This window comes from Coregonus clupeaformis, unplaced genomic scaffold (assembly GCF_020615455.1).
Source record: "Coregonus clupeaformis isolate EN_2021a unplaced genomic scaffold, ASM2061545v1 scaf0511, whole genome shotgun sequence".
Taxonomy (NCBI): Eukaryota; Metazoa; Chordata; class Actinopteri; order Salmoniformes; family Salmonidae; genus Coregonus; species Coregonus clupeaformis.
In genome coordinates, this window is record NW_025533966.1 from 182,852 (window position 1) to 209,464 (window position 26,613).

At 45.1% G+C, this 26,613-nt stretch overlaps 1 protein-coding gene across 1 annotated transcript in view; it reads right to left on the reverse strand.

Annotated features, from left to right (window-relative positions):
• LOC121562910 (catenin alpha-2) overlaps positions 1-26,613 on the reverse strand; it is a 150,673-nt gene that overhangs the window by 93,244 nt on the left and 30,816 nt on the right. Inside the window, 2 exon segments of the mRNA XM_045215777.1 lie at positions 23,067-23,186; positions 23,188-23,220. Of these exon segments, the coding sequence (XP_045071712.1) occupies positions 23,067-23,186; positions 23,188-23,220 (153 nt within the window).

A 26,613-nucleotide genomic window follows, 5' to 3' on the forward strand; every position in this document is an offset into this window, starting at 1 on the left:
GAGACAGAGAGAAAGAAGAAGTCTGATCTAAAGGAGAAAGATCTCAGAAGTGTACTCTCTTAACAGTACTACTCCGGATGGAGAGATCACAATACCTCTCTTTCACCTCACCTGTGCTCTGCCCTACCTCTATCCAATTTCCCATCACCCATCTGGAGCCTATTCCCTTCATGTGTCCACAGGGACCGGGCCTTCATTAGTGGCTGTACCAACACCTGAGAATCCCACACACACCTCTGCTTCTCACATGCCATCACAAGAGTGTGTGTGTGTGTATGTATGTGTGTGTGTGTGTGTATGTGTGTGTGTGCACGTCCAGGCCAGAGGAGATGGAAACCGAAAATTCCAGTCTGTTATCTCCCATTCCAATCTCCCATCTAGTCTCTCTCCTTAAAAGCTCTTCATTAGGAAGGGTCTCTCTCTCTCTTAACCCCTGGCTGTCAGAAACAAACTGGCCTGTCAGCTGTGTTGGATGTCTTTACTGGTGGCCATCTTGGAAGTTTTGCTGAGAGTATAGACGCATAGACATACAGACGGGAACAAGCACACTCACACGTGAATATCTACAGACATGCACACACGGGTTACACAAACACACACACGTGTACTAAAGACAAACCCAGGGGTCTAAGTCAGCCGTGGGGTACTGCAGACTGCAGTTAAGTGGATCACACACACGTGACCTTGAGAGAACCGTAGAGAACCACTTCTGTTAGAGGAACAAATTTTTTATGAACCATTAACCTTGTCAGCGAGGTAAAATGGAGGTTGGGACGGGTTTAATTTGCCCTCATAAAATGGATGTCGATAGGATGAGAGTGAAGGAAAGCTCTACGCCCTGGCTCGGGTGGCTGTAGTCCCAAATGGCACCTATTCTCTTTAGTGCAATACTTTGACAAGAGCTCATAGGGCCCTGGTCAAAAGTATTGCACTAAATAGGGAATACAGTGCCATTTTGGACTCAATCGGTATGTTAGAGATGCAGTCGGAAAAGGGGGGAGATCGATATTCCCAATCAATCTAAGCTTCCAGGGAATCGGCTGCTACACTTGGCTACAGACCTGGCTCACTAGAATCCATAAAACTAATAATGTGGGGGCTTGGGCAGGTTTGGGCGTAAAGGAACGCTCCCATTACCAAAGGAAATCATATAGGATTTCCTGGGAAGCTTCTCTTTTTGACGTTGATTTAGACCAGTGATTCAGTGTTATTCAAAGCAAGGTGAATCACTCAAAGACAATAAAACATGTACTGTTATGTAAAAAAGTAATCTACATTTAAAATCTGCAATATTACAGGCAGAAAAATACACTAGGAAAAATAAGCACATCAATCTATCAGATGATAATTTCATAGTTTTTTTAGATATTTTTTTTCTTCCTTTTTTCAGTCTGTCAATTTATTTTCTATTCTATTCCAATAATCACCTTTTTGTGACCTAAAAATATAGCCGATATCTATCAGATGATCTTTTTTCTTTTATTTTCCTTTTTTCATTTTTTCTGTTTCTATGGTCCTACTATTTTTGTGTGATTCTAGGCCTAAAATCTCTTTGGAAAAGTCCTATCATCAGTTACAAAATAAGCCATTTTCTCTTCATACAAGATCTCTGGGGTCTAAGTGCTTTCCTCATCCATCCCTCCCTCCCTGCGGTCCGTGGTTGGTCAATTAATTTTAATAGACAAAGGGATAAAGAGGAAATTGAAAATTATAGCGTATATTACACCTAGAGGTATCAAGGTCTTTGTAAAATGCACAACCACTGCTGATATTATTTCTCCCTTAGTACGTTTCCTATTCTCCAGCATACAGCATCTATCTCCTTACAGGAGATCTTTGTAGTGTCAGTGTAAACCCAGATGACTGAGGTGTGGAATTAAGATGCAGTGTTTTTTGTGTGTGTGTTTGCAATATTGAGTCTGTCAGAGAGTGATTTGATGGATTGATCTGATGCGAGGTAAATGTCATTGGGGATGCCTGTCGTCTTAGGCAGGTGTGTGTAGTTATAGTGTGTGTGTTACGGTGTAGGTGTATATATGGTCCTGTATGAGTGTGTGTGCGCTCCAGTGTGTGTATGATAGTTAGGGGAGACAGAGGGCCTGGATCCCCTCTTCCATCCTTCACTGGGCCATGATGAAATGGAGATAGACTTTAATTTGAGTTTTATGGCAAGCTGGAGCAGAAGGTGATGGTGGAGAACAGGCACTTGAGGGCCTCCAGACGCATTAGCATTGTGTCTCATATTTGCTTTCCCGTTTCAGACACGGGGCTTGATAAACCCGGGTTCAAATAGTATTCAAAAAATTTCAAATGTGTTATCTATGCATGATTGAGATCACCTGGCACAATGGGAACCAATGGAATCTTCCCAAAAGTGTAAACCCATAACCCGCCATCGGGCACCAAGGCAGGCTTGAGCAAACACTCCAAAGGCTTTGGGAGATTTCAAATGCTTTTTGAACCCAGGTATGACTGCTGCTTTCTGTCACTAACGTATGAACATCAACTGGGCCATGTCAGCAACATAGTGGAACATGTGTGCATCCCGCCATCGTCAATCACTGGGAATAAGAACAGGATGAGATAGATAGATAGGCCTGGGAAACATATGTTAGAAATATAATTAACGCGATCCACCCATCACGGTACATTGAGTTGAATGTGAATGTCCCACATTGTATGTGGCGCTGTCACTGTGTGTCTGCCTCGAAACACAAACCAATTTCCATTGGTGTCTGGTCACACTTATTTTTTATTTACGTCCTGTCTTGTTTTTTGGGGGTGAAACATAAGGACACAGGTTGAGTTTCTGATGTCCTTGAGTCATTTGAAGCGACGATTAAAATTGAAAAGATTTCCTTCCCCCTCTCTGTATTCTTTTTTAAGCGTAATTGCCTTGAGTTGACTAATGGTAGCGTGTTGTGTACTTTGAGTATGAGCTCTGACTACTCAACCAGCCTCTTCACATGAGTTCCTGCCTGTCTTCCAAATGGTACCCTATTCCTCCATAGTGCACTATGGGCCATGGTCAAAAGTGGTGCACTATAGTGAATATGATGCCATTTGGGACACAGCCTGAGAATGATGTTTCATCACAAACACACATGATCCATCACGGATGAGATTAAACAAATGGCGTCTGAAAGCCTCGACAGCCATTAGGAGAAAAATTGAACATGACTAGACATGTCTACTGCACACTGCAAGACCACACCAACCCCATCTTGAAGCACAAGCAACTATACATTAATCAGGCCCTCTTCTTCCTTTGTTGTACTTAATCCATATGAATCCACTTAGTGTCATATCGGCAAACATGACCGGAATTCCCTACGGCGGTGTTCGCCGCAGAAGCGTCTCCGCCGGTGGAAGCGGGTAGTGGAGTAGTGGAATGGTGGAAGACTAATCTTCCCTCTCAATGCTTTTGCAGATGGCGGTTTTGTCTCCAAGCTTAGTTTATCTACTATTAGAGAGACAATTTTCATGCATGTGCAACTTCTTCACCGACCTTGTGGCGCCATTCCACCTATTTTGTGAAGATAATTTACAATCAGGATTGTGTAACCCAAAGCCTGTGCTGTGAGTTCTCCCCCCCCCCACCCCACCCCACCCCAACCCAACCCATTCCCTCTCTCCCTCTCTCCTCTCTCTCTCTCTCCCTCACCCGCTCTCCCCACTAAAATGGCATTTAGAGGAGAGGTGTAACTGGAGGTGAATTGCTAGCTGGGATATTTCTGGAGGAGGACTGGGCTAACGTACTGTAGCTCATGCAGTCGGGAACTCCAGGGAAAGGGTTGTGGTAGTCAGAGTTTCCCGAGCCGACATCTGGCCCAGATCTCCAGTAGTAGGCTGATTTCTCCCTCCCTCCTCCCTACCTCCCATCCCAACCCCCTCCCATCCCATCTCTCCTCCCCCCCCCCCGACCCCCCCTCTCTCTACCTCCCTCCCTCTGCCCGCCCTCTCTTTCTCTATCCCCCTCACTCCCCGCCCTCTCCCCTGTCCCCGCTGGTCCACAGAGACCTGGGCAGGACATAATGGGCCACTAAGCAGCAGTTACTGTATTCTAGATTGGAGATGAAAAGGCTAATTCGCTGGGCCGGCCTTTCAATTTGGGGCTAACCGGTCTTTACATCTCAGAACCCTGTGGCAAGCAACTCTGGTTCAGGGATGGGTGGTTTGGGTTCACTTTATTGTTTTAGATATCTAGGGAAAGGACACTAGTAGACTATAAATAGGTCTAAGTTCGCTCTATACACTTTCTCTATTAGATGGAACATTGTACCCTCTTCTTCATATTAATCAAATTCATTAAGAACGCTTTAAGTAATAAGGACCAAACCTTCCTAAAATATACATAAATTAGATGTGTTTGTTTCTGCATTAAAGTTAACATTATACTTTTCTAAGAGAGGACTATTATTACTAGTCAAGTAATAATGACTGATTTCTCCGTATAGATTAATCAATGTTAGGTGTGTTTGTTCTGCATTGAGGTTTCCATTATACATCTGACCTTGAATAATGAATGTATTCCTGTCACTTAAAAATACCCCTCCCACACACGGGGACTATATGAACGCACAGTTCACATCAGCGACAGAGCAAAAAGAACATGTCTCACTTAGACGGGTTCTATCGCCGAGGCTAAACAAATGGACATAAATGCCTGGGGACCGTTGACCTAAATTAGTATCACTACTGCCATGAGGCATATCCAGCTAGTAGATATCAGCTAAATAAATAATTGTGACCAATCAGAAATGATACATCAGACCTACCAAAGGAACCTCTTTAAATATATAACCATCACAATGACTGAAGAAGTGGTGGTTTTCAAATTGACATATTGAAGACTGGGATCGCTCTCTAACTCTAGCATTGCAAACTAACTTTCCCAAATTCCTAGGTTTTTCTGAAAATCTTGGTTGGAAGATTCTGGACTTCCTGCTTATTCCCTCCTGATGCCGGGAATCTTTCAACCGGGATTACAGGAAACCTTGGGATTTTTTAAAAATGTCAGTCAGTCAGTGTTGCTGAGTCAGTGTTGCTGATAGACACCAAGGCTATGGCTGCTCCAGTCCCGATCCCAGTTGTTGCGATTCCCATCCCAGCTGCGACGTATTAGCTGTAACCTGTGGATTTATTGATCTGGTTACCCTACATCACAGTTAAATCACCTTCAACCTCCTATTAATCCACTGCTGTCACCTATGATTGCTGAGCACAGGAGATCTCTGACACCGTGTGGTGGATAGATCTAGTTTGTGTTCTGAGATCTATCTATCCCCCTGTAGGGTCGGACGGTCGGTATCAGGCGACGCAGATCATCTGGAAAGCAGGTGTGACCGTGGCGTAGAAGCCAATCTGATAGAGTTCCTTTTCTGATGACTAATTATTTGAACCTCGGAGAAGATCCAACCCAATCTTAAAATAGCATCTTTAGCGGGAGATGAAGGGAGGGGTGAGGGGTTGGGTGGGTAGGAGGAGAAGGAGGGGCGTTGATATATCTCTTTGTAAATCCCTCCAAAAGCTGTCTGCTGCTTCCCATCTCCTGTGCCCAGATTTCCTCTGAGGCCCATAACCCAGAGCGGAGCAGGGATGAACCATTTGCCCAAAGGTCTGGGTCATCACAAATAGACCTGTTCCAACAGCCATCCATCCGCCCGACCCCCCACCGCTGTCTCCCGACACGGCAGCTTAATGCACTCCGCGCCCCGGAATAATATTTACTGCCACAGTCAGCCTCGCGGCGCGACGCGAAGGCGATCCGATATTGGTTACATTCAACTCCCCTATCGATTCTGCATAATCATCGACCATTTTTTTCTTCCTCCCTTCGTTTCTCGGTCTCCCCCCCCCTCCCGTCCCGAGTAAGGTCACTGCTTTAAATCTAAAGGATGGTGAGTTAATGAACTGATGCAGCAGAAATTAAAACAGTGTTCCAAGTCCTCTTGCGTAAGGGGGGCAATATTTGAATAGGGCACGGAGAATGACACAGAGAAAAGTCTGTTCGCAGAGACAATTAACTGCTACTTTGAGATTGTAAATGGGAACAGTGTTGGTGGCATCGGTAGGTCTTATTACTGCTGACTACATAGATAATGGACAGGGGAGACGTGCACTTCCATTTGGTTTAGTCCAGGTTATAGTATAAAGAAAAAACACCAATGAACAACATGGACAGCCGCTTTTCACTTTTCACTTTTAAAGGGCAATTAAGTCCATTTAAGACACAATTCTTAAAGGTTGGGCTAGAAGTGCAGGAATGACTAAAGTTAAAAAGACATTGCTATTTTATGGTTTCTAAAATCCCAGCGATAGTATTCGCTCTATGATAAAAAATCAAATATAAAATATTGAACTAGGCAGTGCCTTTTTACCTCGTTCATTAAAACACACTCTTTTTTAAAAAGGGCCAATTGTAAACAATGCATTATTAATGGGAGCTAGCGGTCGACTATTAAGAAACAGAGAAACTAAATGAAGAGTGGGGGTGAAACAAATGCTATGCAAAGCAGGAGTTAAGGGACAAAAGCACTACAAGGGGGTGTAATGTTATCATGGGACGTTGTACTAGAAATAAACTACAGACAAAACCAGGGACCATTGAGACATCATATTAATGAGGACAGGCATGGGTGAGAGACAGAGAGAGAGAGAGAGAGAGAGAGAGAGAGAGAGAGAGAGAGAGAGAGAGAGAGAGAGAGAGAGAGAGAGAGAGAGAGAGAGAGAGAGAGAGAGAGAGAGAGAGAGAGAGAGGGACAGAGCGAGCGAGAGAGAGAGAGGGACAAGAGAGAGAGAGAGAGAGAGAGAGAGAGAGAGAGAGAGAGAGAGAGAGAGAGAGAGAACTGGGAAGAAAAGTGGCTGCTTTGAAGTGGAAGTCAGAGTACAAGAAAATGGAAGGAGGTTAAAAAAGGGGGAAATGGGGGTGGAAGAGGGGGTAAGGGAAGGGTCATGACTGCATGTGGTCCAAGAAGGGAGGCTAGGGGGCCAGTTCAGGGGACAAAAGGCCAGAGAAGGGGGTTTGTCTCAGGAGTTTAACCATATAAGTCACTTTTTTTAACCGGTAAGCACGGCATGGCTGTTAGCTTTAAACAGGTAGCTCTACTTTATCGTGTTGTGGCTCATTTGTGAGGGAACCCTAACCTACCCATAAACATTTTCTGAACAATTCAGACTGGAAAGGATGGGACCATGCACTGCTAATGACATTGACCCATTGTGAAAAAAATAGGTGAAAGAAAAAATAGCAACACAAACTAGAATTATTTCAGACAAACAAAAGGAGTACAGAGGCAGGCACTGATTGGTTGGTATAGAGTTGAGAGAGAAGAGGGCAGAGGAGCCGTCGCCAGAAGGTCCTGCACAGAAACACAAAGGAAACAGGCCTACGGATGGGACCGGAATGAGTCTCCCTCCGGAGTGGCCTCCTGCCAACGTAGAGCCAAGGTCAGGGACGGACTCGCTCAACATTGGAATAGTGATGGACCGCAACGCCCTTGCGATGTCCAACGGGGTAGCGCCAAGCTAATAACTACCGCCTCAAATAATAAAATAAATGTTCCCCCAAAACAAAAGACGGGAGGCAGTTTGATATCCGGGACTAAATAATGTTCATCCTGTGTTTCAGTTAAGAGAGCGTGTCAGGGTTTTGGTCAGCGCTAATATAATGGAGACTGAGAGCCTTTATTGTTAATGAGGGAGAGATAATTAAGAGGGTATCAACTATAGTGGAGGAGAAGGAAGGAGGGAGAGAAGGAGAAGGGGAGGGAGGGAGTAGAGGCGGCTTGGGTCTTTGAAGAGAGACGAGGCGCTCCTCGCTGGAAGTCTTCCTGGGATGGCGGGTCAGGGAGAGGTTCGACTCATTAAGGAGTATTGGGATTTGATGAGAGCTCTGTAGCCACAGCACTAGCAGGCCCTAACATAGGAAGGGCAGCTGGCCAACAGAATCCTAACACAGAGAGGGCAGCTGGCAAACAGAACCCTAACACTGAGAGGGGCAGCTGGCAAACAGAACCCTAACACAGACACGGCAGCTGGCCAACAGAACCCTAACACAGAGAGTGCAGCTGGCCAACAGAACCCTAACACAGAGAGTGCAGCTGGCCAACAGAACCCTAACACTGAGAGTGCAGCTGGCAAACAGAACCCTACCACAGAAAGTGCAGCTGGCCAACAGAACCCTAACACAGAGAGTGCAGCTGGCCAACAGAACCCTAACACAGAGAGTGCAGCTGGCCAACAGAACCCTAACACACGGAAGCCTCTCTTTTTTAGGTTCTCTCTTTTTTGTTTTCTCTCCCTATCTCTGTCAATCTTTCGCTGTCACTGTCAATCTTTATCTCACTTTCCCTCTCTCTCTCCCTCCCTCCCCCTCTCTCCCTCTCCCCCTATGAATAAGTGCCTACTACGGCTGAAGTTGGGCAACTGACAGTACAATATCACAATGATGAGAAGTGTAGCTAAAGCTTGTCATACGCCGTATATCCCAAACGGTCATATTCCTTGGCCAACTCACAGAGTCCCATTTCCCACCTGCCAAAAACATGTCCCGCTCCATAATATTCAGACCAGGAAGTTGAAATAAAGAGGCTGATGGGGGTTGGAGGGGGATGGCAAACCAGACAGAGCAAGTGTGTTCCTAACTCCAAAAGCCCCAATCCAATTTGGGCTAATTAAGGTCATACAAAAGCTCATCATAAATATTTTCCTTTTTACAGCGCCGAGGGACTATTGCACTATTGCATCTTTTTCCCCTTTCCTCTCCGGTCGCCTCCCGTCCCGGCCAATCAAATTATCTAATTAGTGGCTTTCTGCAGGTGCTAATGAGGGTGATGTGATTAAGGGGGTACAGGGGTTGAACTTGGGACCGTGCAAGGTGATCAGAGGGCCCTGGGAGAGTGCCGAGAGGGGAAACTTGGGGCCCGAGACAGACAAGATCAAATAGAGACAAAGCAGGCTTGATGAAGGGCAGATCCAACATGGTAACAACCCCTTTGATACTGAACACTGATCAATGTTGACCTCGGTGAGTTAAAGACGGAGGGAGCAACCAGTAATAGCTTACACGTAGGTCTCTCCTTTCTTCAGTAGGATCTAACAGCATTGGCTTCATGTAGTGATGATGATGATGACGATGATGACAAGTGACAATGACGGCAAATTACAATGACTTTCGGTAACACACAACTTTCTTAGGGAAAAATGGATGCGTGAGCAATTTCTGCCTGGTATGTATATAAACTATGTATAGCAGCTTCTGATGAGATCACAGAGATATAAATATACAGTACATACAGTACATTAGATCTAATTAAATCACGCCAACACACAGCCATCCGTTTGAACATAACCTACTTCATACCCATACGGTGCAAACACATCTAAAGCCGGGTGTACACTACACGATTTTGGCCCTGATTTAGCTGTCCCAGACATGTTTTTGAGATCAGGCGACAAAATCCCCATGTTGTCGCCTACTCGGGAACATGGTCTTCACGACGCTAGGGTCAGCACACACAATCTGAGGGCTACCGATCTCATCTTTGAGCAGTCCCAGGCGTCCCGATATTTTAAACATGTTTGATTTTGTCTGCACAAAATCTGCAATGCTCTTGTCGGGGTGAGATGTGCAACGACAAGTTTTGAGAACGGTGATCAGCAATAGCCAATGAGAAGAAGCCAGTGAGATGATGATATCGTTTAGCATCACCCAGAATGTGTAGACTCTCAAGCAGAAGCAATGACTACTACTAGTATGCGTTTGTACTTTAACCAAAGCCAACGTGTCAAATCGTTACAGCTCTGCAGTTCACAAGAAATGTTATTCAATTCAAAATGTTGGCTAGATATTTCAACTCTGTATGGCAAGCGTGAATGTCTGACTGAAAACGTTTATGAGGCTGTGTCACGCTCGTTGAAGGACGGGTCAGACCAAGGCGCAGCATGATATGCAAACATGTTTATTTACATGAATAAACACACAACGAAACAATAAACTAACGACACGTGAAGTCCTACGGTAACACACAACAAACCTTATACAGAACAAGATCCCACAACCCACTAGTGCCAATAGGCTGTTTGAGTATGGTCCCCAATCAGAGACAACGAGCGACAGCTGCCTCGATTGGGAACCACACTGCCAACATAGATCTAGACATACTAGATCGAAAACATAGAACTACACAACATAGAAAAATCACACCCTGACTCAACAAATAACAGTCCCCAGAGTCAGGCGTGACAGGCTGCTTTGAGCCACATCTCGTTGTAGCTACGTTAAATCTAATCGCATCATCACATCACTGTTTTCGCACGACCAAGTGAAGAATCTTGTAGTGTGTGACCACCGTCTGTGCCACATCATTCAGTGTGAGTACTCACTGCATTGGTAAGACAAAGAAAATGACAGGAAAGAATTTTTATTTATTTATTCTTATTTATTTAACCTTTATTTAACCAGGTAAGCCAACTGCGACCTGGCCAAAATAAAGCAAAGAAGTGAGATAAAAACAACAACACAGAGTTACACATGGGATAAAACAAAACATACAGTCAATAACACAATAGAAAATCTATATACAGTGTGTGCAAATGTAGTAAGTTATGGAGGTAAGGCAATAAATAGGCCATAGTGCAAAAATAATTACAATTTAGTATTAACACTGGAATGATAGATGTGCAGAAGATTATGTGCAAATAGAGATACTGGGGTGCAAATGAGCAAAATAAATAACAATATGGGGATGAGGTAGTTGGGTGGGCTAATTACAGATGGGCTGTGTACAGGTGCAGTGATCGGTAAGCTGCTCTGACAACTGATGCTTAAAGTTAGTGAGGGACATAAGAGTCTCCAGCTTCAGAGATTTTTGCAGTTCATTCCAGTCATTAGCAGCAGAGAACTGGAAGGAATGGCGGCCAAAGGAGCTGTTGGCTTTGGGGCATGACCAGTGAGATATACCTGCTGGAGCACATACTACGGGTGGGTGCTGCTATGGTGACCAATGAGCTAAGATAAGGCGGGAATTGCCTAGCAGTGATTTATAGATGACCTGGAGTCAGTGGGTTTGGCGATGAATATGTAGTGAGGGCCAGCCAACAAGAGCGTACAGGTCACAATGGTGGGTAGTATATGGGGCTTTGGTGACAAAACGGATGGCACTGTGATAGACTACATCCAATTTGCTGAGTAGAGTGTTGGAGGCTATTTTGTAAATGACATCGCCGAAGTCAAGGATCGGTAGGATAGTCAGTTTTACGAGGGCATGTTTGGCAGCATGAGTGAAGGAGGCTTTGTTGCGAAATAGGAAGCCAATTCTAGATTTAACTTTTGGATTGGAGATGCTTAATATGAGTCTTGAAGGAGACTTTACGGTCTAACCAGACACCTAGGTATTTGTAGTTGTCACATATTCTAAGTCAGACCCGCCGAGTAGTGATTCTAGTCGGGCAGGCGGGTGCAAGCAGCGTTGATTGAAGAGCATGCATTTAGTTTTACTTAGTGTTTAAGAGCAGTTGGAGGCTACGGAAGGAGTGTTGTATGGCATTGAAGCTCGTTTGGAGGTTTGTCCAATGATGGGCCAGATGTATACAAAATGGTGTCGTCTGCATAGAGGTGGATCTGAGAGTCACCAGCAGCAAGAGTCGACATCATTGATATACACAGAGAATAGAGTCGGCCAGAGAATTGAACCCTGTGGCACCTCCATATAGACTGCCAGAGGTCCAGACAACAGGCCCTCCGATTTGACACATTGAACTCTATCTGAGAAGTAGTTGGTGAACCAGGCGAGGCAGTCACTTGAGAAACCAAGGCTATTTAGTCTGCCAATAAGAATGCGGTGATTGACAGAGTCGAAAGCCTTGGCCAGGTTGATGAAGACAGCTGCACAGTCTGTCTTTTATTGATTGCGGTTATAATATCGTTAGGACCTTTAGGCGTGGCTGAGGTGCACCCATGACCAGCTCGGAAACCAAATTGCATAGCGGAGAAGGTACAGTGGGATTCGAAATGGACGGTGATCTGTTTGTTAACTTGGCTTTCAAATACTTTCGAAAGGCAGGGCAGGATGGATATAGGTCTGTAACAGTTTGGATCTACAGTGTCACCCCCTTTGAAGAGGGGGATGACCGCGGCAGCTTTCCAATCTCTAGGGATCTCAGATGATACGAAAGAGAGGTTGAACAGGCTAGTAATAGTTGCTACAATATCGGCAGCTAATTTTAGAAAGAAAGGGTCCAGATTGTCTAGCCCAGCTGATTTGTAGGGGTCCAGATTTTGCAGCTCTTTCAGAACACCAGCTATCTGAATTTGGGTAAAGGAGAAGCGGGGGGATGCATGGGCAAATTGCAGCGGGGGACCAGAGCTGGTGGCCGGGGTAGGGGTAGCCAGGTGGAAAGCATGGCCAGTTGTAGCAAAATGCTTATTGAAATTTTTGATTATCGTACATTTATCGGTGGTGACAGTGTTTCCTAGCCTCAGTGCAGTGGGCAGCTGGGAGGAGGTGCTCTTATTCTCCATGGACATTACAGTGTCCCACAACTCTTTGGAGTTAGCTAGCCTTTGCTTTCCTAACTGATTGTGTATATTGGTTCCTGACTTCCCTGAAAAGTTGCATATCACGGAGGCTGTTCGATGCTAATGCAGTACGCCACAGGATGTTTTTGTGCTGGTCAAGGGCAGTCAAGTCTGGGGTGAACCAGGGGCTATATCTGTTCTTAGTTCGGAATTTTTTGAATGGGGCATGCTTATTTAAGATTGAGAGGAAAGCACTTTTAAAGAACAACCAAGCATCCTCTACTGACATAATGAGGTCAATATGCATCCAGGATACCCGGGCCAGGGAGCGTTTGACAGTGATGAGGGGTGGTCATTTGACCGCGGAACCATTACAGACGCAGGCAATGATGCAGTCATCGCTGAGATCCTAGTTGAAGACAGCGGAGGTGTATTTAGAGGGTAAATTAGTCAGGATGATATCTATGAGGGTGCCCATGTTTACAGATTTAGGGTTGTACCTGGTAGGTTCCTTGATAATTTGTGTGAGATTGAGGGCATCTAGTTTAGATTGTAGAACAGCCGGGGTGTTAAGCATATTCCAGTTTAGGTCACCAAGCAGTACAAACTCTGAGGATAGATGGGGGGCAATCAATTCACATATGGTGTCCAGGGCACAGCTGGGGGCTGAGGGGGGTCTGTAGCAAGCGGCAACAGAGATTGACTTATTTCTGGAGAGGTGGATTTTTTAGAAGTAGCTCAAATTGTTTGGGCACAGACCTGGATAGTAGGATAGAGCTCTGCAGGCTATCTTTACAGTAGATTGCAACTCCGCCCCTTTGAGAATGTTGTAGTTGGGGATGGAAATGTCAGAGTTTTTGGTGGTCTTCTAAGCCAGGATTCAGACACTGCTAGAACATCAAGGTTGGCGGAGAAACTCAAACTTAGGGAGGAGGCTTCTGTTGTTAACATGCAAAAAAACATGGCTTTTTACAGTTACAGAAGTCAACAAATGATAGTGCCTGGGGAGTAGGAGTGATACTGGGGGCTACAGGACCTGGGTTAACCTCTACATCACCAGAGGAACAGAGGAGGAGTAGAATAAGGATACGGCTAAAGTCTTTAAGAACTGGTCTTCTAGTGCGTTGGGTACAGAGAATAAAAGGGGCAGATTTCCGGGCGTTGTAGAATAGATTCAGGTCATTATGTACAGACAAGGATATGGAAGGATATGAGTACAGTGGAGGTAAACCTAAGCGTTGGGTAACGATGAAAGAGGCACGGAGACACCGATTGAGCAACGGTTTCCGCGTTTATGGGGGGGTGGGACAAAGGAGCTATCTAAGGCAGGTTGAGCTGGGCTGGGGGAATCTACAGTGAAATAGTACAATAAAAAAATACAAAACAGCAATAAGCAAGTCATATTGACATGGGAGAGAGGCATAAAGCAATCACTGGTGTTATTCGAGAGAGCTAAGACAACAACTGGTAATGGCGACACAAGTTTGGGCTGAGGCTAAACAGAGAAACAGGACAGATAAACAGGATGGGGTACCATGTAAAGGAACAGTCCAGCAGGCATCAGCTGTGCAGCTGAGTGATCATAAGGTCCAATGAGCAGTTTGAATGGCTGCTACAGCACAGGCGAGCAAGAAGCTACGGCTGTTGATTGTGTGCTAGCGGCCGGGGCTAGCAGATGGCTCTTCGTGGTCGCCGCAACGGTATAAGTATTTGACCCCTCTCAATCAGAAAGATTTCTGGCTCAGATGTCTTTTATACAGGTACGGATGAGATTAGGAGCACACTCTTAAAGGGAGTGCTCTAATCTCAGCTTGTTACCTGTATAAAAGACACCTGTCCACAGAAGCAATCAATCAATCAGATTCCAAACTCTCCACCATGGCCAAGACCAAAGAGCTCTCCAAGGTTGTCAGGGACAAGATTGTAGACCCACACAAGGCTGGAATGGGCTACAAGACCATCGCCAAGCAGCTTGGTGAGAAGGTGACAACAGTTGGTGCGATTATTCGCAAAATGGAAGAAACACAAAATAACTGTCAATCTCCCTTGGCCTGGGGCTCCATGCAAGATCTCACCTTGTGGAGTTGCAATGATCATGAGAACGGTGAGGAATCAGCCCAGAACTACACGGGAGGATCTTGTCAATGATCTCAAGGCAGCTGGGACCATAGTCACAAATAAAATAATTGGTAACACTATGCTGTGAAGGACTGAAATCCTGTAGCGCCCGGAAGGTCCCCCCTGCTCAAGAAAGCACATATACAGGGCCGTCTGAAGTTTGCCAATGAACATCTGAATGATTCAGAGGAGAACTGGGTGAAAGTGTTGTGGTCAGATGAGACCAAAATGGAGCTCTTTGGCATCAACTCAACTCGCCGTGTTTGGAGGAGGAGGAATGCTGCCTATGACCCCAAGAACACCATCCCCACCATCAAACATGGAGGTGGAAACATTATGCTTTGGGGTGTTTATCTGCTAAGGGGACAGGACAACTTCACCGCATCAAAGGGACGATGGACGGGGCCATGTATCGTCAAATCTTGGGTGAGCATCTCCTTCCTCAGCCAGGGCATTGAAAATGGGTCGTGGATGGGTATTCCAGCATGACAATGACCCAAAACACACGGCCAAGGCAACAAAGGAGTGGCTCAAAAAGAAGCACATTAAGGTTCTGGAGTGGCCTAGCCAGTCTCCAGACCTTAATCCCATAGAAAATCTGTGGAGGGAGCTGAATGTTCGAGTTGCCAAACGTCAGCCTCGAAACCTTAATGACTTGGAGAAGATCTGCAAAGAGGAGTGGGACAAAATCCCTCCTGAGATGTGTGCAAACCTGGTTTTAACACCAAGTACTAAGTCATGTTTTGCAGAGGGGTCTTATTATTTCCCTCATTAAAATGTAAATCAATTTATAAAAAAAATTCTGGATTTTTTTGTTGTTATTCTTTCTCTCACTGTTCAAATAAACCTACCATTAAAATTATAGACTGATCATGTCTTTGTCAGTGGGCAAACGTACAAAATCAGCAGTGGATCAAATATTTTTTTCCCTCACTGTATATACGAAAGAGACAAAAAAATAAAAAAACAGGCTATTTACACGGACACACTACAGAGTATACGACCACACTTCTACGCCATCTTGGATCAAGTTGGTCGTTTGACGTGAAAGGTTCAGCGATTTTAGGATTTTGAAAGTTGGGTAGTATACACCCGGCTTAAGTGCGTATATGAACATACCTTCACTTAAACTAATAACGCCACATGCCATTGCCCATTCATCCATATGTGTATATTTTTCATAGCTATCTATTTACCACCACAAACCAATGCTGGCATTAAGATTGCACTGAATGAGTTGTATAAGGCCATAAATCAACAGGAAAATGCTCATCCAGATGCAGCGCTCCTAGTGGCCGGGGACTTTAATGCAGGGAAACTTAAATCCGTTCTACCTAATTTCTACCAGCATGTTAAATGTGCAACCAGAGGAAGAAAAAAAACTCTGGACCACCTTTACTCCACACACAGAGACGCATACAAAGCTCTCCCTCGCCCTCCATTTGGCAAATCTGACCATAACTCTATCCTCCTGATTCCTGCTTATAAGCAAAAACTAAAGCAGGAAGCACCAGTGACTCGGTTAATAAAAAAGTGGTCAGATGACGCAGATGCTAAGCTACAGGACTGTTTTGCTAGCACAGACTGGAACATGTTCTGGGATTCTTCAGATAGCATTGAGGAGTACACCACATCAGTCACTGGTTTCATCAATAAGTGCATCGATGATGTCGTCCCCCACAGTGACCCGTACGTACATACCCCAACCAGAAGCCATGGATTACAGGAAACATCCGCACTGAGCTAAAGGGTAGAGCTGCCGCTTTCAAGGAGCGGGACTCTAACCCGGACGCTTATAAGAAATCCCGCTATGCCCTCCGACGAACCATCAAACAGGCAAAGAGTCAATACAGGACTAAGATTGAATCGTACTACACTGGCTCTGATGCTCGGGCCGGATGTGGCAGGGCTTGAAAACTATTACAGACTACAAAGGGAAGCACAGCCGCGAGCTGCCCAGTGACACAAGCCTACCAGACGAGCTAAACCACTTCTATGCTCGCTTTGAGGCAAGCAACACTGAAGCATGCATGAGAGCACCAGCTGTTCCGGATGACTATGTGATCACACCTCCGTAGCCGATGTGAGTAAGACTTTTTAAGCAGGTCAACATTCACAAGGCCGCAGGGCCAGACGGATTACCAGGACGTGTACTCCGAGCATGTGCTGACCAACTGGCAAGTGTCTTCACTGACATTTTCAACATGTCCCTGACTGAGTCTGTAATACCAACATGTTTCAAGCAGACCACCATAGTCCCCATGCCCAAGGACTCTAAGATAACCTGCCTAAATGACTACCGACCCGTAGCACTGACGTCTGTAGCCATGAAGTGCTTTGAAAGGCTGGTCATGGCTCACATCAACAGCATTATCCCAGGAACCCTAGACCCACTCCAATTTGCATACCGCCCCAACAGATCCACAGATGATGCAATCTCTATTGCACTCCACACTGCCCTTTCCCACCTGGACAAGAGGAACACCTACGTGAGAATGCTATTCATTGACTACAGCTCAGCATTCAACACCATAGTGCCCTCTAAGCTCATCACTAAGCTAAGGATCCTGGGACTAAACACCTCCCTCTGCAACTGGATCCTGGACTTCCTGACGGGCCGCCCCCAGGTGGTAAGGGTAGGTAACAACACATCTGCCACACTGATCCTCAACACGGGGGGCCCCTCAGGGTTGCGTGCTCAGTCCCCTCCTGTACTCCCTGTTCACCCATGAATGCATGGCCAGGCACGACTACAACACCATCATTAAGTTTGCCGACGACACAACAGTGGTAGGCCTGATCACCGACAACGATGAGACAGCCTATAGGGAGGAGGTCAGAGACCTGGCAGTGTGGTGCCAGGATAACAACCTCTCCCTCAACGTGACCAAGACAAAGGAGATGATTGTGGACTACAGGAAAAAAAAGAGGACTGGAGCACGCCCCCCATTCTCATCGGACGGGGCTGTAGTGGAACAGGTTGAGAGCTTCAAGTTCCTTGGTGTCCACATCACCAACGAACTATCATGGTCCAAACACACCAAGACAGTCGTGAAGAGGGCACGACAAAGCCTATTCCCCCTCAGGAGACTCAAAAGATTTGGCATGGGTCCTCAGATCCTCAAAAAATTCTACAGCTGCACCATCGAGAGCATCCTGACTGGTTGCATCACCGCCTGGTATGGCAAATGCTTGGCCTCGACCGCAAGGCACTACAGAGGGTGAGTGCGTACGGCCCAGTACATCACTGGGGCCAAGCTTCCTGCCATCCAGGACCTCTATACCAGGCGGTGTCGGAGGAAGGCCTTCAAAATTGTCAAAGACTCCAGCCACCCTAGTCATAGACTGTTCTCTCTGCTACCGCACGGCAAGCGGTACCGGAGTGCCAAGTCTAGGTCCAAAAGACTTCTCAACAGCTTCTACCCCAAGCCATAAGACTCCTGAACAGCTAATCATGGCTACCCGGACTATTTGCACTGCCCCCCACCCCATCCTTTTACGCTGCTGCTACTCTGTTAATTATTTATGCATAGTCACTTTAACTCTACCCACATGTACATATTACTTCAACTACCTCAACTAGTCGGTGCCCCCCCGCACATTGACTCCTGCACCGGTACCCCCCTGTATATATAGCCTCCCTACTGTTATTTTATTTTACTTCTGCTCTTTTTTTCTCAACACTTTTTTTGTTGTTGTTTTATTTTTACTTTTTTGTTAAAAAGAAATGCACTGTTGGTTAAGGGCTGTAAGTAAGCATTTCACTGTAATGTCTGCACCTGTTGTATTCGGCGCATGTGGCCAATACAATTTGATTTGATTTGATTTGATAAAGCACACATACTGTGCCATCGAACAGAAGGGAAATTGGATATAAATACCATCATTAAACTAATATGGTGTGTGCGATTGCTATCCATTCATTTGTACATGATGTCTAATGACACTGCTGGTCCTACTCACACTGCCCTACCCTATGCTTTGACTTCTTTCTCCCCTCTCTCCAGATAAAAATCCTGCGACTTGTGACTGCAGGCCGCCCAACAACCTGCCCGCTTGACCCCATCCCTCCTCTCTTCTCCAGACCATCTCCGGTGACCTTCTCCCCTACCTCACCTCGGCTGATCAACTCATCCTTGACCGCTGGCTATGTCCCTTCCGTCTTCAAGAGAGCGAGAGTTGCACCCCTTCTCAAAAAACCAACACTCGATCCCACTGATGTCAACAACTACAGACCAGTATCCCTTCTTTCTTTTCTTTCCAAAACTATTGAGCGTGCCGTCTTTAGCCAACTCTCTTGCTATCTCTCTCAGAATGACCTTTCTTGATCCAAACCAGTCAGGTTTCAGGACTGGTCATTCAACTGAGACTGCTCTTCTCTGTGTCACGGAGGCTCTCCGCACTGCTAAAGCTAACTCTCTCTCCTCTGCTCTTGTCCTTCTAGACCTGTCTGCTGCCTTTGATACTGTGAACCATCAGATCCTCCTCTCCACCCTCTCCGAGCTGGGCATCTCCGGCGCGGCTCACTCCTGGATTGCGTCCCTACCTGACCGGTCGCTCATACCAAGTGGCGTGGCGAGAAGCTGTCTCCGCACCACGTGCTCTCACCACTGGTGTCCCCCAGGGCTCAGTTCTAGGCCCTCTCCTATTCTCCCTATACACCAAGTCACTTGGCTCTGTCATATCCTCACATGGCCTCTCCTATCATTGCTACGCTGACGATACACAACTAATCTTCTCCTTTCCCCCTTCTGATAACCAGGTGGCGAATCGCATCTCTGCATGTCTGGCAGACATATCAGTATGGATGACGGATCACCACCTCAAGCTGAACCCTGGCAAGACGGAGCTGCTCTTCCTCCCGGGGAAGGGACTGCCCGTTCCATGATCTCGCCATCACGGTTGACAACTCCGTTGTGTCCTCCTCCCAGAGTGCGAAGAGCCTTGGCGTGACCCTGGACAACACCCTGTCGTCTCCGCTAACATCAAGGTGGTGACTCGATCCTGCAGGTTCATGCTCTACAACATTCGGAGAGTACGACCCTGCCTTACACAGGAAGCGGCACAGGTCCTAATCCAGGCACTTGTCATCTCCGTCTGGATTACTGCAACTCGCTGTTGGCTGGGCTCCCTGCCTGTGCCATTAAACCCCTACAACTCATCCAGAATGCCGCAGCCCGTCTGGTGTTCCGCAACCTTCCCAAGTTCTCTCACGTCACCCCCCTCCTCCGCACACTCCACTGGCTTCCAGTTGAAGCTCGCATCCGTTACAAGACCATGGTGCCTATGGAGCAGTGGAGGGGAACGGCACCTCCGTACCTTCAGGCTCTGATCAGTCCCTACACCCAAACGAGGGCATTGCGTTCATCCACCTCTGGCCTGCTGGCTCCTTCCTCTGCGGAAGCATAGCTCCCGCTCAGCCCAGTCAAAACTGTTCGCTGCTCTGGCACCCCAATGGTGGAACAAGCTCCCCTCACGACGCCAGGACAGCGTAGTCACTCACCACCTTCCGGAGACATTTGAAACCCCACCTCTTTAAGGAATACCTGGGATAGGATAAAGTAATCCTTCTACCCCCCAAAAAAAAAAATTAAAATTAAAAAAAAATAAATAAAAAAAAATGACGTAAATGTGCCCTTGAGCAAGGCACTTAACCCTAATTGCTCCCTGTAAGTCGCTCTGGATAAGAGCGTCTGCTAAATGACTAAAATGTAAAAATGTAAATGTACTTTCAGACACAGTGCTATCAAATGTGACTAAATACATTTTAAGAAACCTACATTGAACTAACACGTTAAGCCATCCATCTGTATGGACATAATGTGTGTGTGTGTGTGTGTGTGTGTGTGTGTACATTGGGTCAAATGCTAATAAAGGCAACAACCCAGGATTAGTATAAACGACCCTTCATTTAAAACATCTGAGAACCTCTCCCATCACTGCAAGCGACACACACACATAGGTGGCATGTATCTTAAATATTCCTATATGCGTGTGTGCGTGGATGCGTGCGTGTGAGTGATGATGCGTATGTGTACGTGTAGTGTGTGTGTGTGTGTGTGTTCATGCTTATTTGTGTGTGTGTGCTTTGAGTGTGTGTGCGCTGCACTGTCAGACTCTGCATTCTGCCTGGCTGACTGGTGTTTCGAGGCTAAATGCCCATCTAATAGCCCTTCATTTCGGCTCCACTACAGCAACTGCAAATAATTTAATAACCTTCACTCCTCCTTTCCCCCACTGTCTGGGAAGGAGCCATTGGTATGTCACGTAGTATAAGGCCAATGAATGTGTGTGTGTGTGTGTGTGTGTGTGTGTGTGTGTGTGTGTGTGTGTGTATGCGCCGAGCCCTCAAGGAAGGGGACCTAGTTCTCAGATGAAAACAAACAGGTTATACAACCACATTATCATCTTAATAAGGCTAAGGGCAGATATCTCTCTTTTCAGGCTAATTCCCAAATGGCACTCTATTCCCTTCACAGATAATAGGGTGCCATTTAGGACAGTCTCAGTTTCTCTCCCCAACTGCCCTGAGTTGACAAAAACACTTGAAGCAGGAACAACTGAGGCAAAAAGTTTCTCTTCGTAAAAATGAAACATAATAATACCCACTGTATCAAATCAAATCAAATCAAATTGTATTGGGCACATGTGCCGAATACCACAGGTGCAGACATTACAGTGAAATGCTTACTTACAGCCCCCTTAACCAACAGTGCATTTATTTTTAATAAAAAAGTAAAATAAAACAACAACAAAAAAGTGTTGAGAAAAAAAAGAGCAGAAGTAAAATAAAATAACAGTAGGGAGGCTATATATACAGGGGGTACCGGTGCAGAGTCAATGTCGGGGGGCACCGGCTAGTTGAGGTAGTTGAAGTAATATGTACATGTGGGTAGAGTTAAAGTGACTATGCATAAATAATTAACAGAGTAGCAGCAGCGTAAAAAGATGGGGTGGGGCAGTGCAAATAGTCCGGGTAGCCATGATTAGCTGTTCAGGAGTCTTATGGCTTGGGGTAGAAGCTGTTGAGAAGTCTTTTGGACCTAGACTTGGCACTCCGGTACCGCTTGCCGTGCGGTAGCAGAGAGAACAGTCTATGACTAGGGGTGGCTGGAGTCTTTGACAATTTTGAGGGCCTTCCTCTGACACCGCCTGGTAGTAGAGGTCCTGGATGGCAGGGAAGCTTGGCCCAAGTGATGTACTGGGCCGTACGCACTACCTCTGTAGTGCCTTGCGGTCGGAGGCCAAGCAGTTGCCATACCAGGCGGTGATGCAACCAGTCAATTTATGATCAATAACATCAAAGGCTGCACTGAAATCTAACTATACAGTTCTAACTATAATTGTATTACCCATATCATTTAACCAAGCATCTGTCATCTGAGTCAATGCAGTACAAGTTGAGTGCCCTTCTCTAAATGCATGCTGAAAGTCATTGTCAAACACAATTCTCTCCATCAGCTTACTAAGAACAGGCAGCAAACTGATTGGGCGGTTGTTAGAGCCAGCAAAGGGTGCTTTATTCTTTTTAGGCAGTGGAATTACGTTAACCTTGCCAGGCAACTGTGACTCAGAATCGATCTTCACCCTCCAATCAGATGTCCCGAGACTGGCTAACCTGGCCAAGCTGCTGTTTTGTGACTGGCTATTTTGAGACCAGACCAGAACAGAGTGCACTTTGCCTGGCTGTCAGAGAGTGGTTTGGCCCCAAATGGCACCCTATTTCCTATTCTTTGATCTAGACATAATAGAGAGTGTATGAATTGTATGTGTCTATGTGAAAAGAGTAGCATGTGGGTGAGAGCATTTATGTGCGTTGTGTGACCATACATCAAACAAAGGTGTCTGTTCCTTACTAGATAAAAAGCTACATCAAGGTGTGTGCCTTGGGGCTTGTCTAGTGCTAGTGCTGCTGACCCCGGACCACATATGTTCCTGGAGTCAGTGGTTCAAACCCTCATTCCACCACCGACTTTCTCTGCTATATCCTACATATCTAACCGTAATCTATTAATAAAACTTGAAAACACCTTAATAAATAATAAATTAAAGGTGTATCAAGACTGCACCTCTATGTCTGCTTATAGCTCTCTTATTGAATGTCATGGAAGTGAGGCTGTCTACTGGTAACTTATACATAGTGCTGAAATAAGAATTATCTTCTGACTGTGACCTTTTGAACTCTGACTAACAAACATTACTGACTAACAAACTTATCATTTTGAGCTACAGTAGCTAGGTGGAAGCTTCCTTGGCATTTTCCTGCTCTCTCTGTAGTGTTTGGGAATGCATTATTGACATCCTATACCTGCATATGGTGTCTCAGTTAAGCACATCACAACTCTGCAGTATAAGGGGAAATAAGGAAGGGAAATTGGGTGCGTGGGGCGAGAAAGACTGGGGGGACAAGTTGGGAATAGCGACTTACCTCGACCAGCTTGTTGGCGTGCTCGAGGAACACCTGCGCATACTCCTTGACCTCCTTCTCATTGCCACTCTTGGCCGCCTCGATGAGCACCAGCAGCGGCACGTTGGTCTCCAGGAACGAAGTCTGAGATGTGGTCCATCACTGCCTTCCTCAACTGGAGAGACAGGGACAGAGACGGAGTGTGTTTAACTTTGTGTTTACTAAGTGTATAACATATTTATTATTGAATTGAGAGCGGGGGCAGAGAGAGAGAGAGCGCGAGGGGGGAGAGGTGGGAGGGGAAAAGGGAGAGCGGAGAGAGAGAGAAAGAGAGAGTGAGAGACAGAGAGACGGGGGGGATGAGGAAATGGAAACAGAGGATCAGCAGCAGCAGGGGGTTGTAAATGGTTGCCTGCAAGGTGTCATTTTCCCCATGAGACCTTTTACGAGGGCAGCACTTTGCGACTTAAATATTTGTTTCTGAAATCATTTTGCCAAACTGGCAAGGGACACAGTCTTTTTCCCTGCTAAATGGACACTGATGGTATTTGCAGTCTCTTCATATCGGACCAGTGTAACAGACTAGTAGGAATAGAGTCAGTACAATGACAGTAGACAGGTGCTTTATCTTACTAAGAGAAGGACTTGGGCATATGGACCCTTGGAGACTAACAGAGGCAAGCAAGCAAACACACACACACACACTCCCATCCAGTCAAATGTCTTTGGAGTAGCGGTTCAAAGGAGTCAATTGACTAATCTTGTGAAGTTTAATTTCACGACTATCAAACTGAAGCCATTTGAATGAATGAGCAACTACTGTGGGGACTTCACTTTAGTTTCTGATGCCATCATTCATAATTAGGCTATAAAGAAAACATTATTGCACCACGTTCCTGGTGTTAAAGAACAAAAAGATTTAGAGGGGCAGCGAGGGGAGATACGGGGTTGCCGGAGATTGACAAGGGCGTTTGGCTCTAACCAGCAATAATCATCAGTCAGTCAAGCGCGTTCACACACGCACGCACGCGTGCACACACACACACATCAGTCAGTGAAACACACTCACCCCTCCACCGACCAATTAAAATCTTAACTGCCAAGCCACAGCGGAGGGACAGTAATGATGAATTATGGCTTGTGGAGGTTTAATCCATCACGCTGGTTCTTTGAGGGGAGACTAGGAGTCTGCCTCCAAATGTGATATTTTAATACACTACTTTTGGCCAGAGCCCTATGGACCATGGTCAAAAGTAGTGCACAACATAGGGAATAGGGATCCATTTGGGATACAGATTAGGAGCCGGCCAAGAGCTGTAGGACATGACAGGCCTACATAAGCAACCCAGCTATAGCCAAAATCCTGTGCTGTGTTCAATAGATGGGAAATATTTTAACACTACAACCACCTTTCCTTTCAGCCTGTAAGTACCCGGCTAGAGAACGTTGCGGGCGTCCTCTTTAGCATATGCATCATATTGCATATCAACCCGCAAGGTGCAACAAACATAAGCACCAACACTTGATAGATAGTGCAGAAACTATTATAAAGGATTAATTGCATGAAAAAATATTTGTGGAAATATACAATAGTTAGGCCTATAGCCTATTTTTGTTTCCCTTACAATAAAAACATTACAGTACAATCAATTTGATCAACTTTATTTGTAGATTTGATTGGTAATAGAGTTATAGCAATTAATAAAGTCCAGTTATAGCTTCTTTTGACAAAGTAGAAATGAAAAATATAATGATAATATAACCAGTCAGGTCACAAGTGAAATTATTTGCCGTATTTCTAAATAAAAACAACAGTGCATGAACAATTGTAAAGGATGCATTTAATAAATAAATATCATATTCTAATTTGAAGTTAATGATGTTACTAGTTTTTGCTTAGTAGCCAGAGCAATGCTGCCGCGCGAGTGGTCATGTGCTGAATGCATGTACAGCATGGATATTCTTCAAAAAAGTGAAATTTGGAAATAGAGCTGCACCTCTTGAATTATGAGATTTATTTGGCAAAGGTAAGTGTAATAGAAACTGCTGAATATGTTATTTCTGATACTATATAGAAATCAAAATGGTATACCTGGATGTGACTCTGAAGGAGGATTTGATAAAGTGATGATCCTTTCCCTGCATCTGTAAATTTTAAGATCCATCTCTTCTGATAGGCTTAATAGATTATTGTCAATTTAATCTTGTCTACACTACTGGTCAAAAGTTTTAGAACATCTACTCATTCAAGTGTTTTTCTTGATTAATTACTATTTTCTACATTGTAGAAAAATAGTGAAGACATCAAAACTAGGAAATAACACATATGGAATCATGTAGTAACCCAAAAAGTGTTAAACAAATCAAAATACATTTTATATTTGAGATTCTTCAAATAGCCACCCTTTGCTTTGTTGACAGCTTTGCACACTTTTACAAAGTAAAACGTAAAAGAGAATGGTATCAACCCGCAAGGCGCGGTCAAATTATTAACATGAGTGCCAATGCTGATAAATAGGCATAACACAAACTCATCATTACACTATTGTTGTTCTAAATTCAATCAACCTCTTCACCCTGCTTATCATTCAGTTAGGCCTAATTTAAATTTGATTGTGAAGTAACTTCCACAATTATCGCCCATCCATCCATTTGTCATTCATTCAGTGTGCTGGCATCGTTTGCTTCACCGGATAGAGTCAAGGATATGTTTCACATTATTCTAAAGGCCTACTGCAACATGTAGCATGTTTTAGTTTCCCTTACAATAAATGTGATTACTAATAGAGTTATAGTAAATAAAACAGTCCCATAACAGCTTATTACAAAGTAAAACATAAAAAATAATGGTATCAACCCCCAAAGTGTACGGTCAAATGATTTGCTGCTGATAAATAGGCATACCACAAACTCATCATTTCACTATTGTCTTTCTAAATTAAATCAACCACTTCACCTTCCTTATCATTCAGTTAGGCCTAATTCAAATTCAATTGTGAAGTAAGGTGCACAATCATCGCCCATTCATCCATTTGTCATTCATTCAGTGAGGAGAGAGAGATGCATTAGCGCCTGGCTGGGTACCCACATCCTACAGCACATAGTCTTTGGCGGATTAGATTAGGAATAGGTGTGAAAAAAACAGGTAAAAAGCCTCGAAATACTTTTCTGTTTGTGATTTCAAAATTCTGACAAATGAGCAGTGTAAAATACAAAACATTTAGGGAAAGTCAGGGTAAGAGCAGGACATAGCTTTTTTGGGGGGGCAGATTATATTTATTTATAAAATCAAACATCAGTGGCCATTGGCCTATGGTGGTTCTAGTGTCCCATGAGAAGATCAGATTTGGTTTCACGTTGCACAACTTTTTTGCTACATCGTGCCCCTACTGCATATGGTCTAAAACCCAGAGCTGCATACTTGTGAGTGAGTGAGTGAGTGCTGAAACACGGCCTTGTGTTAGAGGAAAAGAGTAGGAGAGACCTTCCGTATTGCAATCAGTGTGCCATGTTCATTTGGGTTGCGGGGTACCTGAGCATGAAATTCGGGGGAGATGGGAGCACACTC